General features: G+C 35.2%; 1 protein-coding gene across 1 annotated transcript in view; it reads left to right on the top strand.

Annotated features, from left to right (window-relative positions):
• CSMD3 (CUB and Sushi multiple domains 3) overlaps positions 1–17,382 on the top strand; it is a 600,957-nt gene that overhangs the window by 428,279 nt on the left and 155,296 nt on the right. The window contains exons 29-31 of the mRNA XM_014965576.1: positions 2,351–2,489; positions 4,646–4,833; positions 12,224–12,418. Of these exons, the coding sequence (XP_014821062.1) occupies positions 2,351–2,489; positions 4,646–4,833; positions 12,224–12,418 (522 nt within the window). The remainder of the gene's footprint in view (positions 1–2,350; positions 2,490–4,645; positions 4,834–12,223; positions 12,419–17,382) is intronic.

Raw genomic sequence — 17,382 nt, 5'->3', positions numbered from 1 at the left:
GCACACCTGTTGAGTAGGATCTGCAAATTGATGGATCAGAACTGAAGGAAAATGGGCCACTCCAAGGAAGTGTAAGCAGAAGAATACTGGATAGGCCAGTTGCAGTGGTGTTTCCCTGAGTCATTATGAGATAATGTCATGTCCAAAGCAGGACTGCCTAAATGGACTGTCTGAAAGGAGGGAAGTAAAACAAGGGCACCTAACATAATCAGGCAAAATTCTTACCTGTGGGACTGCCTTGGTTATTTAGTCTCCTACAGTCTTGCTTGTAACACAATTTTAAGAACATCTTAATTTCAAATTGGATTCAATTATTTGAATGAATGTTGAAATTTAGAGATAGGTGGTGAAACACAGGTTGCCCAGAGAGGTGGTAGATGCCCCATCCCTGGAAACATTCAAGGTCAGGTTGGACGAGGCTCTGAGCAACCTGATCTAGTTGAAGATGTCCCTGTTCATCGCAGGGAGGTTCGACTAGATGACCTTTAAAGGTCCCTTCCAACCCAAACCATTCAATGATTCTATGATTGTATCATTGTATATTTAATATTTCTTATTTAAAAAAAAAAATGAACGCAACCATAGATCCTGTTTCTTTTGCTAAGATGTAATTCAGTGAATAAATAAATAAAATCCAGAAAGTTCTAGAATACTTCTCTGTTGCCTTTCAGAACAATTAAATAGGTTTTAGGTAAAAACCAACCCAGTCTATACTTGCTCCCATAGGAAAAATGAATGCTAAGATCATAGTGCAGACAGACTGTCTGGCACAGTGCTTACTTCCCACTGTGTCTACAAAGAGGCTTATAAGGACAGGTTGACATAACCTACACCTAGTTTTCACTGTGTAGTAGATTAAAAATAATTTTTTCATAGTGTATTGACATTTGCCTTTCTATATGGGCTATTACATTTGTTCAGTCTAAGGTCTTGGGTCTAATACTATAAAAACAGGTGTCCTTTGTTTTCAGAGCTGGTCTGCCCTTAGTTATAAACAAAGCTATGACACTTAATGATAATGTTGCACACATTAAATTCAGAAAACTATAGATTCTGAAACACACAAGAATTTAATTTAAGCACACAGAGAAATAAAGACTTCGAACAATTTTAGAGAAGACAGTAAACTGGAAAAAGCAACATTGTCTAATAACATTTTTTATTAGATGATGTTGACTTTCTCAATTTACAATCTAATGAATTAAAAAATAAAATAATCTGAATCTGCTATATCTAAAGGAAATTCTACCTGGGATATATTTTACAATGTTGACGATTAATGGGTATTTTTACTGCTGGTATAGCAGTAAAAAAAAAGAAGGGTATAGCTGAAATAAAATACTTTTTGACTGTACAATTTTGTGTACTTTCCATTTATTCCCTGGAGAGTCTTTGTGATGATCAACTAGACCTTGGCAAGGATTAAATGAAAGAACCAGTCACTGTTCCTTGAGGTATTTAAAAGACACGTAGATGTTATGCTTAAGGACATTGTTTCATGGTGGACTTAGTAGTGTTACATTAATGGTTGGACTTTTCCAACCTAAATAGTTCTATGATTTTGGAAGTGATTTAAGTAACCTTTGAGCTCTCTGCGTCTTTGCTACAGAAGTCTTGAGCAATTAACTCCTTTCACTGGTACTGCAGATGATCACTTCGTAGAATTCAGTTTTGCAAAATGATAAGTCTTAATAAATCTTATCTAGAAACTTTTGAATAAAATATATGAAGTTCTTTCAAAAAAGATCTTTAGAAAAAGTGCTTATTCTCTTACTCTTACATGAAGTCTCAGTTAAAGAATGCTGAAGTACAAAATTTCAAGAGGTTAGTGACGCTTTCATTCTTTTATTAAGGATTTACACTTCTGGACCGCAAACACACAACATATATTACATTCTATCAGTTTCAATCTGAATTACTAGTCAGTAATGTCTGATGAAAATGCAGGTAAGTTGCACTATCAGTGTAACTAGATCATATTTCATATCCTAAAAAGTCTCCTTCAGAATGCCTTTAACAGGAAGTAGAAAGTGAAAAGCTTATGCAATCAATTTTTTTTATGTCTGCAGCCAGAGCATTTCTCAAGTTCACAGTATTTTCAGAAAACTCTTGACATAATATTATGCAAGCAAATTAAAGGACACAGAGTTCAAAACTAAGTACTTCACTTAGTAGTATTAGTATTTGTCTAAGGAGAAATACGAATACATTTTTTGTTTCTGTTAAAGCTTTGTAAATACTTCACTTGTTTAACTTTTGGAGGACATTAAATGTCAGTGAACAGATTGCTGCTACTCGCTTCTTTTTCTCTTACCTTCTTTCTTCAATTCTAATTTATTTTTATTCACAGCTCCCTGTGGAGGAAACTTGACGGGCTCATCAGGTTTTATACTTTCACCAAACTTCCCTCATCCTTATCCCCACAGCAGAGATTGTGACTGGACTATCACTGTTAATAACGATTATGTTATATCATTAGCATTTATCAGGTAACCTGCTTCTTGTTTATATTTTTTACTTGTGTCTGTAGCTTTATTATTCGCAGTTGTCCACAGCTTTGTAGTGTTACATATGTATGCTTAATATAACTATCAAAGTTATTAGCAGTTGTTATCTTTGTTAGCTGCCAAACTAAATACATTCAGTACACATAGAAGTGGAGCTCAGGAGCTCATTGCTCCTGTTCATCTTAGAGCACTCTCAGTTTACACCACCTCATGTGGAAGTGGATGGTGCTCAGTTTACCAAAATTCTGTTCCTGACTTGGCAGTAACTCACTGAATTCTCCCTAGCCCAGGAAGATGTTTTTTTAGTGATGAAGCCTATTGATTCATCGTATTTTGTATGAGAAGCTCACCTGCTATTTAAGGAAAATTTCAAAACTATTTTTTAGATTTAGTATTATTAGTCCATATGATTTCAGGATACTTCAACAGGATACCTCCTGTTGTTCTGGTTATTAAATGGAATTGGTTTAGCATTTTTCTTTATTACAACTTAATTGAGTTTAATAGAATCCACAGAAGAACTTTTGCTGCTGCATTGTATGTAACCCATAAAGTGAGTTAATATGCATGTTATATCTGAAAAATATGCATGCCAACTGGGGCACATGAAGATATCACAGAAAAGTTAAAAATCGTACTCGTAATGTCCCGACAAATTTAAGTCCTTCTTATGCTGAATGTTCTTATTGTTCTGATCAGTGTTAATGTGATGACTAGTTCAGTGGTGTAGGTCATACAGTTGTCTGTTCTTAGTGCCCAGTGATACAGAGTTTTGAAGAATTTCTTCCAAGCAAATTAATCACTCAATTATATTTACATATTTAACAATTAAGCTATTTTGTTGGTGATTTCAGAATTCTCTAAGTTGCTAAGCAACTTTCTGTTGTGTAGTATCACTGTTTTTTGTTTTTAGTGAAATATCATGAGCTCAAAATATTTAAGAATATTCTGGTCTTTATGTTGTACATTTAGATATGAGATCCTCCATCTTAGAATAAAACCAATATTTTACAGTGTGACAGTACAGTATGTGAACAGCTTATAGATCCCAGATATTGCCAAGTTGTTCTTAAAATCTGGACAATTGCAATGATTCTTGAGAGAAGCCGACGAGGTTAGTCTTGGTCAAAGTAGATTACATACTCACTGAGACTTACCTCACTTACGATGCACAGACTGTTCTAGAGTGGAAAAAAACCCAACTTCCTGTATAAACCAAACTCTGGATACTCCACTGGGTACTATTCAATATGCTTTTGAGTGGGACTTAATCCAGCTAACCCTTTTAAACTCAAGACAAACTGTGGCACTTCAAAAATCAAAGCTGTTGACATTTGACTTTTGCATTGCTTTTGTAAGGAAATATTTTTTAAATAATCTAGAAGTTTAAAAATATTTTCTCTAAAGGAGCTGTACCAGATCTTCAATATCGACATTTATTTTAGTTGGAAGCTTGTATCAAGTAGTGACAAAATAATTTTAGTGGTTGGATTTCCTCCTTTTTACTAATAAGATTTCTTTAAACTTTTTTTGTACAGGGACAATCTCACAAGTAAATTTGGATAACTTGCTGCCTTTAACTAAAATTAAGTTCAAAATTAACTAATTAACTATAGCTACTTAATGAAATTAATTTTTGTTTTTAAAATGAAGTAAAATTAAGTTCAAAACAGAAGATGAGTTTTCAATACTAGACCTTTTCCTTTAAAAAGATTATAAGGTTACTGGAAAATCATCCCCTGGCTGTGTGAAAGTGTTCAGTTTGACTGAGCTGTGTGTACTCTACTCTGCAGCTGACTGCATTAGAACATCAAGCATTTCTGCCAAGGGTTCCAGTATATTTACATCGTTTATTTCTATAGAGTTTTATAATGTTGGGGGTGGTGGTTCTATTTTAAAGGTTTACTTCTTTTTTTTTTTTTCTGGCTAGCAGCAAAATATTGTTTCTAAGAAAAGAACCAATAAATGTAGTATTTCTGTTTAATTCTAAGAAAATATTTCTACAAACCACTATTCTGACAGTGGAGGTTTTTTCCCTGTTATGAAAACAGTGTTGGAAAACTTCTATTTAAGCTAATTTGAATGAAAATGGTAGGCAAAGCACATTATATCTATTCTTTCTCTTTTTTCTTCTACAGTTTCAGTATAGAACCAAATTATGATTTTCTTTATATCTATGATGGGCCAGATGGTAATAGCCCACTGATTGGGAGCTTTCAAGATAGCAAGCTGCCGGAGAGGATAGAAAGCAGTTCAAATACCATGCATCTGGCTTTTCGGAGTGATGGATCTGTTAGTTTTACTGGATTCCACCTAGAGTACAAAGGTAAATACAATGGGTTTTCTTTTCTAGTAAAAAAAATGAATGCATGAGTGTAAATTTTAATCTGTTGTATTTTCACATAGTTTTTTGCCTGGTAATGTTTTGGTTTTGCCTTAGAGTATGATAATGTGTAATATCTATGTGTACAAAATACAATGTTATAAGGGTACTAATTTAAGATAAGGCTTCCAGAGTGATTTCATTTAGTTGATACATGATAATGTAAATGCATTATTAGAAAAAATAATGATGCAGTGACGAAACTTTATGGCATATATACATGTTTTTTCCAGCATACAATTTATTTTTATTTTTCCTTTACATAGTAGAGCATATTGGCATATATGCATTTAAGATCTTGTAAGATGAAATGGTGTGCTAGAATCTAGGAGGCCAATTTTGAAAATGAAAAAAATATTTTGGCTAGATCTTTGTACCATAGGCCATGGTAGAGCTGTCTACCTGTGTCAGATGGATCTGTCTGAGGTGATAACACAATAAAAAAGAAAAAAACAGGCTTGTAAAATTCATATTCAGTAGGAGCTATCATAATTGCCTCTGCGTGGCTCACGAAACAGAAATATTTTATATGAAATGAATATGAAAATATCCAATAATCAGTAAAGACAACCAGAGGGAAAACATGGATGCTGCAGGTATAGAGACAAGCATCCTAACTTCCTTGGGCTTATTTTCTTCATTTATTTTTAAAGCAGTTAGTAAACACAAAGGCATATAAGGGAAAGGCTGATGTATTTGTCACTTTGGCAAACCCACAATCTCCTTTTACTTTCCTAAAGTCATTGGGTTCTACAGATGTAAAGGAAGCTGTCTCCATGGCATGAGCTACTTCTAAAGTTAAAAGTAGGTTTTAAACATGTTGATGATGGGCCCAGATGTAAGTACCGTTCCCCTTCACTTAAAAATATTTCTTCTTCATTCTCAATTAAACTAAAGAATGATAGAAGTGCTATAAAAAGCAGTTCAGGGATGCAGAACTTCTAAAGAACAACTAAGTATATTGATTTTTCAAAGAGACCCATCTTTTTCTGCTGTGCTGTTGAATACAGACTTGTCTCATGGAATTAAAGGGTTTCTCACATCCACCAATCCAAGTATGAAAGATACTCATTATGGACAGTCTCTTCTCATTCTTGGCCTAGGTTTGAACAAAGAAGTGAACCACTGTACTTTGGAATCCAGGCAGAATACTGTTTCTAACATTACTGCTAGCCTGTGTGTGCCACTGAGATCTCTTATTTTTTCTGTGCTTCCAGGAGTCACAATGCCAAAAAAAAAAAGTAGATTTTTACCACATTGGTAAAGGGACTGGAAATCTAAGTAATGGGAGTATGGGAGTACGTAAGCATTAGATTATATGTTTATGTGTCTGCATGTGAGGGGAAGTTTGAGAAAGGAATCAACCTAATCCTAATTTTCCATCTTCACCTGATATGGCTCTATCTCCTGCTTTTCTCTGAACACCTGGAGTATGCATTTCAACATCTACCTTAGAACAGTGAGACATGAACAAAAGGAAGTATTTTAATTCTGATTTAAAAACCTCAAGGATTATTAAATTTGGACAGCTCAAAATCCCGTAAGCAGAGGACCAGCTAACTCAGTGAATTATTCCATTTTTACTGGGACTATCTGCTAAATATGACACTGCACTGCTTAACTTATTTTAGGAGTATCACAAGAACACTTACTGTCATGGTGTAAAATTTGAAAGTGATATAACTGTTATTAGTTGGCAAAAGAGCAGTTGTAAGTGTTCTTAACAGATATGTGTTAGTTTCTTGCATAGTAAGTGTGATATCTTCAGTAGAAAACTGACATGCATTTAATTTAGCCATAATGAATAGTTACGTTATTGAGGAGAAAACTCTTTAATAGAATGTTTTATGAACCATGTGGGGTTGTTTGTTTTTTTTTTACTTAGAATGTGTGACTGGGTAGGGAGCATACAGAGCAGGATACTTCAGGGAGGAGTTACTAATGGTGTGATATCATAAATAGGAGGGAAGAGGCAGAGAATGGAGTTAAGGTGTACACCTAAGATGTTATAAACTACTTTGAATAAGAGCTGCCATGTGAAGGATTAACATTTTCAAGAGAAAAGAAGGGTTAGATTAGTTGACAAAACCAACTACAGATGATAGAGTTTAGGTGCCTGACACAGACCAGCTGGCTAAGAGAAAAGAGATGTACCTGGAAGCAGCATAGCCCTGATACACACCAGGAATTTTAACCACTCCAATAGCTGCTTCAAGAACAATGTGACTTAGAAGTAGTCTAAGGGATCTCTTGAAAATATGTTCATGACAATTTTTTGATGCAGGTAATCCCTTATCTGACTAGGGCAAATGCTCTGCTGTAATGGTTACTCACCACTGGGGCTGAGGACCCAACAAAAAGAAAATGGAAAAGGTTGTGTTCATTAATACCTTTTGACCTTGCTTTTTATTGGTATATGTTGTCCCCCAGTCCTTCCTAAACCCGCTAATAAGATTTGTGGGAGTGCAACATGATCCACAGTGGAGGAAGAAAGAGTTAGGAAGCAATTAAGCCATCTGGTTGTATCTGGTGCTCTCTATTGGAGCAGATGAGATGCACCCAAGAGTTTTGAGAAAGCTGGCCAATGCCACTGCAAAGCTGCTTTCTGTTGTCTCTGAAAGGTCATGGCAGTCAGAGCGGTTTCTGGTGAATGAAAAAGATTAATGTCTTAAGAAGAGTGAGAAGAGAGCTGGGGACGTACAGGGCTGGTTATTTTAAACTCAATCCCTGGAAAATTTGTGGAGCAAATCCACCTGGATACTATTTCCAAAACAAAGACAGGCAAGCAGGTGTTTGGGAACAGTCTGTATGGATTTACCATGGGGAATTGTGCCCAACCAACACATCACTGTCTGTGAGGAGATGAAAAGCATGTTGACAAGGGGGGAGCAGTGGTTATTGAATATCCTGACTTCAGAAAAGCCTTTGGCACACTCTCCCCCCAGTATCCTGAGAGCACAGTTTGATGAGATAGGGGCTAAATAAGTGGATGATAATGTGGGTGGAAAATTGACTTGATTGCTGAGCTCAGACTATTGGATACTATTAATTGTGATTAATAATGTGGCAGTATTCTTTTTACTGATGACCTGTATGATGGGACAGAATAAGTTTGTGGACAACACCAGTTTGTGGGGAAATGTCAGTGCTCTGGGATTTTATGAAGGATTTTATGAGGCTGGAGATTCAAGCTGACAGGAGCATTTGACAAAGTTGTGCATCTTCAGTGGAATAGCCCCATGCAACAGTAAAGGCTGGGGACTGACTGGACAGGGTAAAGCTCTGCAGGAAAGGTTCTGGAGGGCCTCGTGTACAAATTGACCATAAGCCAATGATGTGTTATTTTGGTAAAAAAAGCCAGCAGCCTTCTGGGCTAGGAGTGGAATACTGGAGGCAAGAGTGGAATCAGCAGATCTAGACAAGTGATTTTTCCTTCTGAATCTTCTGAGATCACACCTGCACTACATTTAAGGGCTCACCAGTGTTAGAATGATTTTGACACCCGGAATTAATTCCGGTCCAATGGAGAATCACCAAGATGCTTAGGAGGGTGAGTCATGTAACATACCAAGAGAGATTGAGGAAACCGGGTTTGCTTCAACTACCTAATGGGAGTGTATTGAAGAGACAGATTCTTCTCAGAGGCACATAGTGATAAAATGGGAGATAATGGGCACAAGCTGCAACAAGAGAAATTTCAATTAGATATTAAGGAAAAAAAAATAGCACTCTGAGGGTAGTCAAACGTTGCAACAGGTTGCCCTGAGATCGTGTCATCTGAATCCTTTGAAATCGTTACTGGACTGGACAAAGCCCTGAGCAACCTAACCAAATTAGCCCCACTTTGAGTGGGGGTTGTGCTCTACGTCTCTTTCAATCTAAATGGTTCTAAGTCGATGAACGTAACTTTTTCATACAAACTGTAGCAGCTGCAGTTGTGTCCTGTATGTACACTCATCCTATCTGCAGTGGCAGTAGTACTCAAGCTGTACTTCATTGACAGACTGTATTTCTCAGGTACAAATCTCAGACCTTACCCATGCCTCAGGTCAGGTCTGTAATCATGTTTCTGGTTGGGTTTTGTTCTCCCCTCCCTCCCTCCCTTCATTTTTATTTTATAATGGAGGAGTAGCTTATTAGTTCTAATAAGTGCCCTGGAGAATAATTATGGAATGTTTGCCGTAGTTAGGTATGTCTGTAATGTTCTCTCTAAGCAGCTTATTATGGCTTTGTTCTCTTTGAGACTTAGGGATGGGTAGTAAATCATCAAGTTCTGGACAAAGCACCTGCTTCTCTTGGCTTTTGATGTTGTTTTCCATGCACTAAGACACTAGTTTTCTAGATGGTTTTGGCATCGTTACCATACATTAGCCAACAGAGACTTCCTTCGGAACTTGAGATTGCAGCAGCTCATATCACTGCCTGTTTTCAGCCTGTATTTCCGAAGCCTTAATTGATCCAGTGGTATGCCAAATTTATCAGAGAAGTAATTGCATTTTTTCTTGAAGCTCGTTGCAAAATGTTGTTATGGGCAAAAAGACTTTACACCTAATATAGTGTTACTGTAACTCAAATCTTACCTGCCTAATGAAACAATTATTTTTAGTCCATGCTTAATTATTACTGAAAATAATTTTAAAAATACTACTACAGAAAAAAAGTCTTCATAATAATACAGCAAAAATTGTAGCACACATACTCTCCAGCATTTTCTTTGATGTTCTGTTAAACCTGGCACTGCCTTTCTGTGCTGTCATTATTCTTGGGAAAGGAAGGGGAAGGACTACAGAGGCCATCAATGTCTTGAGTTCTTCAGTTGGAGCAATATGACATTGATGGTGAAGCACTTTTCCTTTCGGCTTCTGGGAACACTTCTATTTTATTTTTTATAATTTTGCTAATACAGTCTTCTTATTTGCTCTTTTTTTCACTGGTTCTCAGCCAGACCTGTGAATCCTTTCACCACATTTAATTTCATTCTTCCTATATTGTAGTGTGGCATACTGACTTCTTTCTTTACAAGTTCACTTAGCAATTACTTCAGGTTGCCAAATGTAGTTTGAAGGTGCTAAGTATTTCAGGCTTTATTTTTCAGAATAGTTATTAAGAAATTGTATTTCTATAGTGACATTGTTACTGTTTAGTCAGCAACTTCAGGAGTCTGTCACAACTGTACCTTTCAGGAAAAGAAAATTACAGGGCTCTAATTCTTCCCTAGAGAAAATTTGTGGTGTGACAGATCATGTCTTTCCTCAGTTTTTGATTTATGCACCAGACATCATAGATTACTCTATCTTCTTAACTTAATTCCTCATATAATATTAATCTCTACTTTATCCAGGGTTCTTCTGAAGTTCTGAAACATGGATTTCTTATCCTAAACTCAAGAATAGTGATCTCACAGTATCAGTTGTGTATCAATGCAAATGTATCAATATTGGTTCAGTAAGAAGAAAAAATAATGTTTACTTGCTGTTGTCAAAATGTCAGCCACGTTCCTTAAAAAAAAATTGTTCTTTTTTCTTTTTTGAGAATTTGGACTTAAAAAAATTTTCAATTTGCTCTAAGTTCTGCCAGACTTCTCAAGTGATAGCATGGTTGGCTTACATAATAATTATTAATAGCTGTGTAATACCTTACAGATTTTTAGTAAATTGTATCTCTTAACTTTTGATTGTCCACTCAGATTTTTTAATGTGAGTATTGCAAAAGTTTTAGCCTTTTTTTTTCCTAATGTCACACTGTATTTTGAAGCTTCACCATTAAGAACAAGAGAGAGAAGTTACAGGCACCACACTATAACTACCTAAATGAAACAATGTGAATATCAAAAACCTGTTCTTAATAATTAACTATGTGATTAAATATTACTTTTTATTTTACTGGTTCTCATATCAGAAGCATTCTTTGTATATTAGATATGCAAATCCTAATAAATTGTTAACCACATTAGGAGATCTTCACATTCTTTTGGAAAATATGAAGTTGAAATTTCAAAGGATTTATTCTGTGTTTCCATCTCAAATGTAAATGTTCTTTTACAGTTTTGTAATGTAATTCTTTCTCTCCTCTCAGAAATATTGCAACATAAAAATGGCCTTAGGGAGTCAAATCAACAATCTGTCTACTTCATTAGCTTGTAATGAGCAATTGCTGATATATGGCTAAACTGTATAAAAGCCCAATATATAGTTGTTTCTCCCTATTTCTAAGTTTTCAGAAACTTCAGCTTAGGGACTGCCAGAATCAGATGAAGTGTCTTGGTACTCAAGGCTTTTGAAGAGCCCTCCAGGAATTTCAGAGCTCATACAGTCTTTTGGCAACTGTATCTACATGTAGCAAAAAAGTTCCACAGTGCAAATATGCCTGTTAAAAAAAAGCTGGTTTGATTTATTAGAAAGCTGGCACTGATCTTGCAGGAAGTGAGTATGTTCCCTTTTGATTTTCTCTGCAACACCCTTAACTGGTAAAGAAGAAAATTTGAAATTTCTATCTTCTACCCGATAAAATAAATTACTCCAAACTCCATCCTGCATAGCACAAAATCACCTGCTGATTCATTTTTGCTTCTACCATTTCCTGATACACTTACTGTTTTTTCATTAATGGAGAAACATGGCACAATTTTCCAAAATGTTTACCTTTTCCCCCTTCTGCATTGTAATGTTGTTAATTAGAAGTGCGGAATGGTTATTTTTGTGCAGTTTGTTATGTCTTGGATATTAAACACACTATTATTCACATTATTGAACAAAGAGGGGAGCAAAGATAAGAGCATATACAGACATTTGAATTTATTCTGATATTTTGAAATAAATAGCTATAAATGACAAAAGAAAAAGAGATAAATTTAAGAAATATTTTCATGCTTTGTCCTTCATTGAGGAAAGAACAACTATATGAAAATATATCATAGAGTATGCATGGATATAGTTATTAATTTGGGCCTTACTGCTTTTGAATAAAAAAATCTTTACATACTTCTTATTTTGTCACAAACTGCTTATATTGCTTTCCCCAATTTACCGGTTTTCAGACGACGGATTTCAAAACTAGGATGTGTCTTGTCTACTTGAACAGTCCCCATAGCCCTACCTTCATCCATGTATGTAACTACATCACTGGTCACAGTGAACTCTGGAAAAATAGTTCTCATAATGGAACTCTGCAGGAGTTATCTAGGAAAAATACAGGAGACATGGTTTTGGTGCTTACATAGTAAGCTGTACAGTCTTTAAAAAGAAGGAGAGAGAACATTTGAGAGAGAAATCCAGAAAATATTTCAATGTTTTTTATTATATCCAGAATTATATCTGCATTTTTTCCTCTGTAGCAAAGCTTCGTGAGTCTTGCTTCGATCCTGGAAATATAATGAATGGAACAAGACTTGGAATGGATTATAAACTAGGGTCAACTGTCACATATTACTGCGATGCAGGTTATGTTCTTCAAGGATATTCTACGCTAACATGTATCATGGGAGATGATGGAAGACCTGGATGGAACAGAGCCCTGCCCAGTTGTCATGGTAAGAGCAGTTTTTCATTTATTATAGTTGCTGTTGTTATTATTCTGGCTTTGTCATAGGGAAGAAACAAATACAAAATTAGAATAAGTGATTTTAATAGATTTATCTTTTAAAACAAAGCTCTTTTCAGTGACAATCTTTACTAAAAATAACATATTTAATAACTTAGGATAAATATTGTTTCAAGTTTTTAATAACATTGGATAAATAATGCCACAAGTGAGAGCTGAATTTTGACCTCTGACCACCAGTCTCACCTATGTAAACAATTTGTTTGGTAGAAAAATGGGATTCCTCCATTCTGCCAGTTGTATTTCTGAAACTCTATTAAAACTGAGAGTGTTATAATGAAATGTGGTATACAATACACTTCAGTAAATATATTTGATTTTCATTTTATTTTTAAAATAGTTTATTTTTAAGAAAAATGAAAGAGGAAACCTCAACCTCCTTTATACCTGTAATATTTTGATCTAATATTTTAGGTATGAAATAAAAAAAAAGTTTTTTAAAAAGTTACCTTTCATTCTCTCTAAACTTTTAATTGTTTCTTATCAAGTTAGAATCCAGGTTGTTCTGTTAAATTCCTGTGAGCCGTATTTAGCCATATAGCTTTGTAGGAGGAGTGAGGCATGTGAGAATACAGAAAAGATAAATATTACTCATGAGTATTCTCAATTTGCTCATGTTTGGACCTAAGTAGGCCAGGAGAGAGGAAGGGAGAACTTTCAACACTCCAGATGGCTCTCTGGGCTCAAGGGACATGCTTTACATTTACAAATGCATTTACATTTATGGAATTGGTCTTGTAAAGAGTGTAATTCAAAGAACATAGAAAAGCTTTTTCTCTTCTGAGGGAATTTCTGTCAGTAATTTCTGATGATTTCCATGAAGAAAATGCTTAGATAAATAGTGTGAATAACATCAGGGTGAAATTGCTACAAGGTCGAAAGTCAGACCCTATTTAGTAAAAATTCTTCTTGTTGCAATTAATATGGATATTTTCACCAAATAGTGGAATCTCAACAGACCATAGAGTACCATCTCTATAGCTATTCTGAGTAACTTAACTGAAGACGTACTCCTGAGAGATGGTAGATGAGTTTGAATGGACCACATACACAAAGGAGTTACGGGTTTGACTTGTTCTGAAGTCTAACCTTTTAAATAAAATGTGGGCCAAAATACATTCTTCATTCAGAATTAAAAAGAAAATGGAGGCCAGAGCTCTATTATATTGGAAGGGCAACTGTTTGGGATGGTTTTAAGCATTCTCTGAAAATGTCTGGTACACCGAGCCCCCAAGGAAATTGAGGAACCCTGATGTTCTGTGTCTGGTCGGGCTTCAGCACAAACTAACTGATGAATTGCTCGGTCTGTCAAAACTTGCTTTCTTGTGAATGTGCAAAACTAGAAAATACTAACTAGTGTCTACAGATCCTGAAAATCAATAACTGGTGATTTTGGAGTTAAGTAACAGCTGAGCAGAGGCTTTCAGAATCATAGAGGACTAGTTTTCCAAAAATCTGTTCACTGCTTAAAGCTGATGTTTTTGCACTTTCGCTTATATGCACCAAATATTTTTAATGGCATAGTCCAATGTGCACTAGGCATGACTTCCATTTGGTTGAAATCATTATTTAAAATGACCTTGAGCCTCTCTAATAAGTGTGGGAAGCGAACCAAATCATTGACTTTATTCTTTTATGAACACATACAAAGATTATCCAGACTAATATGCTAAGCTATTTGGCATTTCATGGTGGATGCTAAGAACAAGATGTAATTAACATATGCAGATGTAATATTCCTGTGGCAGAGATGATGATTAATGATTTCTCTTAGCTTCACCAACTATAGTTAATTTTTGGTAGCAAACAACGAATGTTTACAGAATAACAAAAAGTTCTGTAGTGGGAAATCACATTTATGACTGAGTGTAAAAACCTTGTTCCTACCAGAAAAAATCATTTGTTGGTCACTAAAAATATTGCTACATTTCATTATAGTCTTTTGTTCAATCATTAGAAATATTTGAATCCAGGCTTTAAAATATGTCCATCTGAAATATCTAACAGTCTTAAATATTGTCATGAACTCACTATGATGATTTTTTGTTGGTAGCAAAACAAAACATCAGTACTCAAATTATTCATATGTACTGTTTATCTTTTTTTTTAAAGAAAACCAAAAAAGCCCTGGGATTTCTCACTGAGAAATTCCATACTATTATGTTTAAAATAGAAACATTCTTCAGCAAACTTGCTGAGGGTGCACTCAATCCCATTGTCCATGTCCAACAAAGATGTTAAACAGTAGTAGTCCAAATACAGATCCCTGAGGAACTCCACTCATCACTCATTTCCACTTGGACGTCGAGATGTTGAGCACAACTTTTTTGAGTGTGATCATCCAGATAATTCCTTATCCACTGAGTGGTCCATCCATCAAACTTGTGTCTCTCTAATTTAGAGACAAGGATGTCATGCAGGGCAGGGTCAAATACCTTGCACAAGTCCAGGTAGATGAATTTACTTGCTCTTCTCTTATCCACCAACATTTTAGAAGGCCACCAAATTGTTGAGACACGATTTGCCCTTAGTGAAGCCATGTTGGCTGTCACTGATTACCTCTTCTTTTCCATGTGCCTTAGCATCATTTCCAGAAGGATCTTCTCCATGATCTTGCCAGGTGCAACTATTCTGTAGTTCCCCAGGTCTTTCTTTTTTTCCTTTTTAAAAATGGGGGTTATGTTTCCCCTTTTTGCAGTCAGTGGGAACATCACTGGACTGCCACAACTTCTCAAATATGATGGATAGTGGATTAGCAACTTTGTCCACCAGTTCCCTCAGGACCCATGGGGGCATCTTATCAGGTCCCATGGACTTGCACACTTATTGTCACAGCTGTTTGAGGTAGCTCAGATCAGGTGTCTATCTGAAAACTTTAGGGATGGAAGACTGCGCAGAAAAGCTTAATCTTACTATTTTTATTTTGTAATACATTAAATGTTGACAGATTTTTCATCAATCAACCAATATTGATTACTTAATCAGAGGCTTTATAAGTCACATTTTGATGCACTTTTCACATTGTGAAGCTAAGATTCTAGCGTGGTTATTGCATGCTGGTGGGTCTTTTGAAACCATTACTTTAGTTAACCAACTATTTACATAATAAATCATGTAATAGGACTGAGTCCTATTACAAATTTCAAGAAAATATAAAGAAAAAGAACATTTTCACCATTACTGATGATATTATAAGGAATTGAGATTGTTCTTGTCATAAGCAAACATATATGTCTAGAAGAAGACAGAAGACTAAGGCACATTAGGCTAAAATACTTTTTTGTTTGTTTGTTTTTTAATTTAAGATAGAAAAAGACAAGGCTGAATTTCTCGGTAAACTAATATACAATTAAAAATACTCAAGTATCTTAAAAGAACAATCAGAACTGGAATGTGATGGTCTATTTTATACATGTAAGAATCAAGGCTTTTTTTGTGTTTGTAGTATTTTGGATGTAAAGGTTTTCATCAAAGCAGATGGAACTTTTATTACGTTTTTTGTCCCATTCTGTGTTTTTTGAGTACTAATGTAAAATGCTTTATTATATTCCTGAATCCTCAACTGTCACAGACAAGCAATTAAAAAAAAGTATTTAATAAGCACAAAAGAGTTTTTAGAAACCTAACATTCATTAATTTCTATCTGATCCATCGTATTTAAAGTTTTCATCTTTATTACAAATGCAACCAAACAAACCAGACAAAACTGCTTGGTTTTTTTAATAGACAGAAAAAACTTAATTAATTTCTAAAATGTAACTGAAATCAGGATCAGATGTTATTAGAGGGGTGCTGTGGATGGATAGTAGTAGGTGTATTTTGGTCATTATTTTTTTGTTGTTGTTGTTATTTAAATCCTTTTCAAATATTTCATTAATTAACTTGCCAAGGTAATATGTGCTTTTGCAGTTCTCTGCAAAAGGCTTGTTCGTCAATGGATTAATTTGCTTTAAAATAGCATCTCTGTGGCAAGAGTTAAGTCTGCAGTGAACACATTGTCTTCATGCTTTGGAGGTAACAGAGGATTGAATGAGATAGTAGAAGGGAAGCAGAGAGACAGTGAGGATACAAAGCCAGGGTGGCTTATAATCACTAAAGAAGAACTCTTACAGAATCTGAAGTTAATTCTCACAAGTCCAATGTTAGTGAGAAATGAGGAAGTCCTACTTTCTCATGTCAGGAAAAGGCCTCGGCCAGAAACTCTGAGGATGACATGAGTTTAAGTGGTTGGTACTTAGGGTATTCCACAAGAGTGGAATGAAGGCTTTGAGAGAGTTACTGTGTATTGGAGTGCAAAGACCCGCCTTAGTCAGCATTCCATTGAGGTAGGAAAAGTATTAAGGAAGTAAAACACATGGAAGAGTTGACATAAGTGATGCTGCAATTGTATTTGTCTATTTAACCTTCTCTTGACTCTCTCATTTAAAATTTATCCCCAATAATTTTACATTTGAATTATGACTATTTACGTGGTATTAGTGAGATTCATTAATTGCCAAGGGTGTGTAAACTTGCTTTTGGATTTTTGGTATAGAACAGTCCTTCTGGTTAGATTTCTTCACTGCCTACTTCAGAAACCTTTCCTAAATGAGTATTCATAGGTATAGCAGCTATAACTGTTATTTTTCTTATATTGTGCACGTTTATCATACACCACCATGCTTGCACAACATTTTTGAGTAGGTAAAGAAGTCGACTTAATGATATTTATGCCATAAAACAAGAAGACAAGGTTGATGTTTTTCTTTTAAAACTACTCAATAGTTCCCTTAAATATTTATAAATAAAATCTGTAAAACAAGTAGTCAATAAAACAAAACCAAAAAAACCCCAAGAGTCTTTTTGAGAGGACAAGGAGTAATGGCTTTAAACTAAAAGAGGGAAAAATTAGAC

This window comes from Calidris pugnax, unplaced genomic scaffold (genome assembly GCF_001431845.1).
Source record: "Calidris pugnax isolate Ruff unplaced genomic scaffold, ASM143184v1 scaffold41, whole genome shotgun sequence".
Classification (NCBI taxonomy): Eukaryota; Metazoa; Chordata; class Aves; order Charadriiformes; family Scolopacidae; genus Calidris; species Calidris pugnax.
This window is presented reverse-complemented; position numbering and strand designations above follow the sequence as displayed.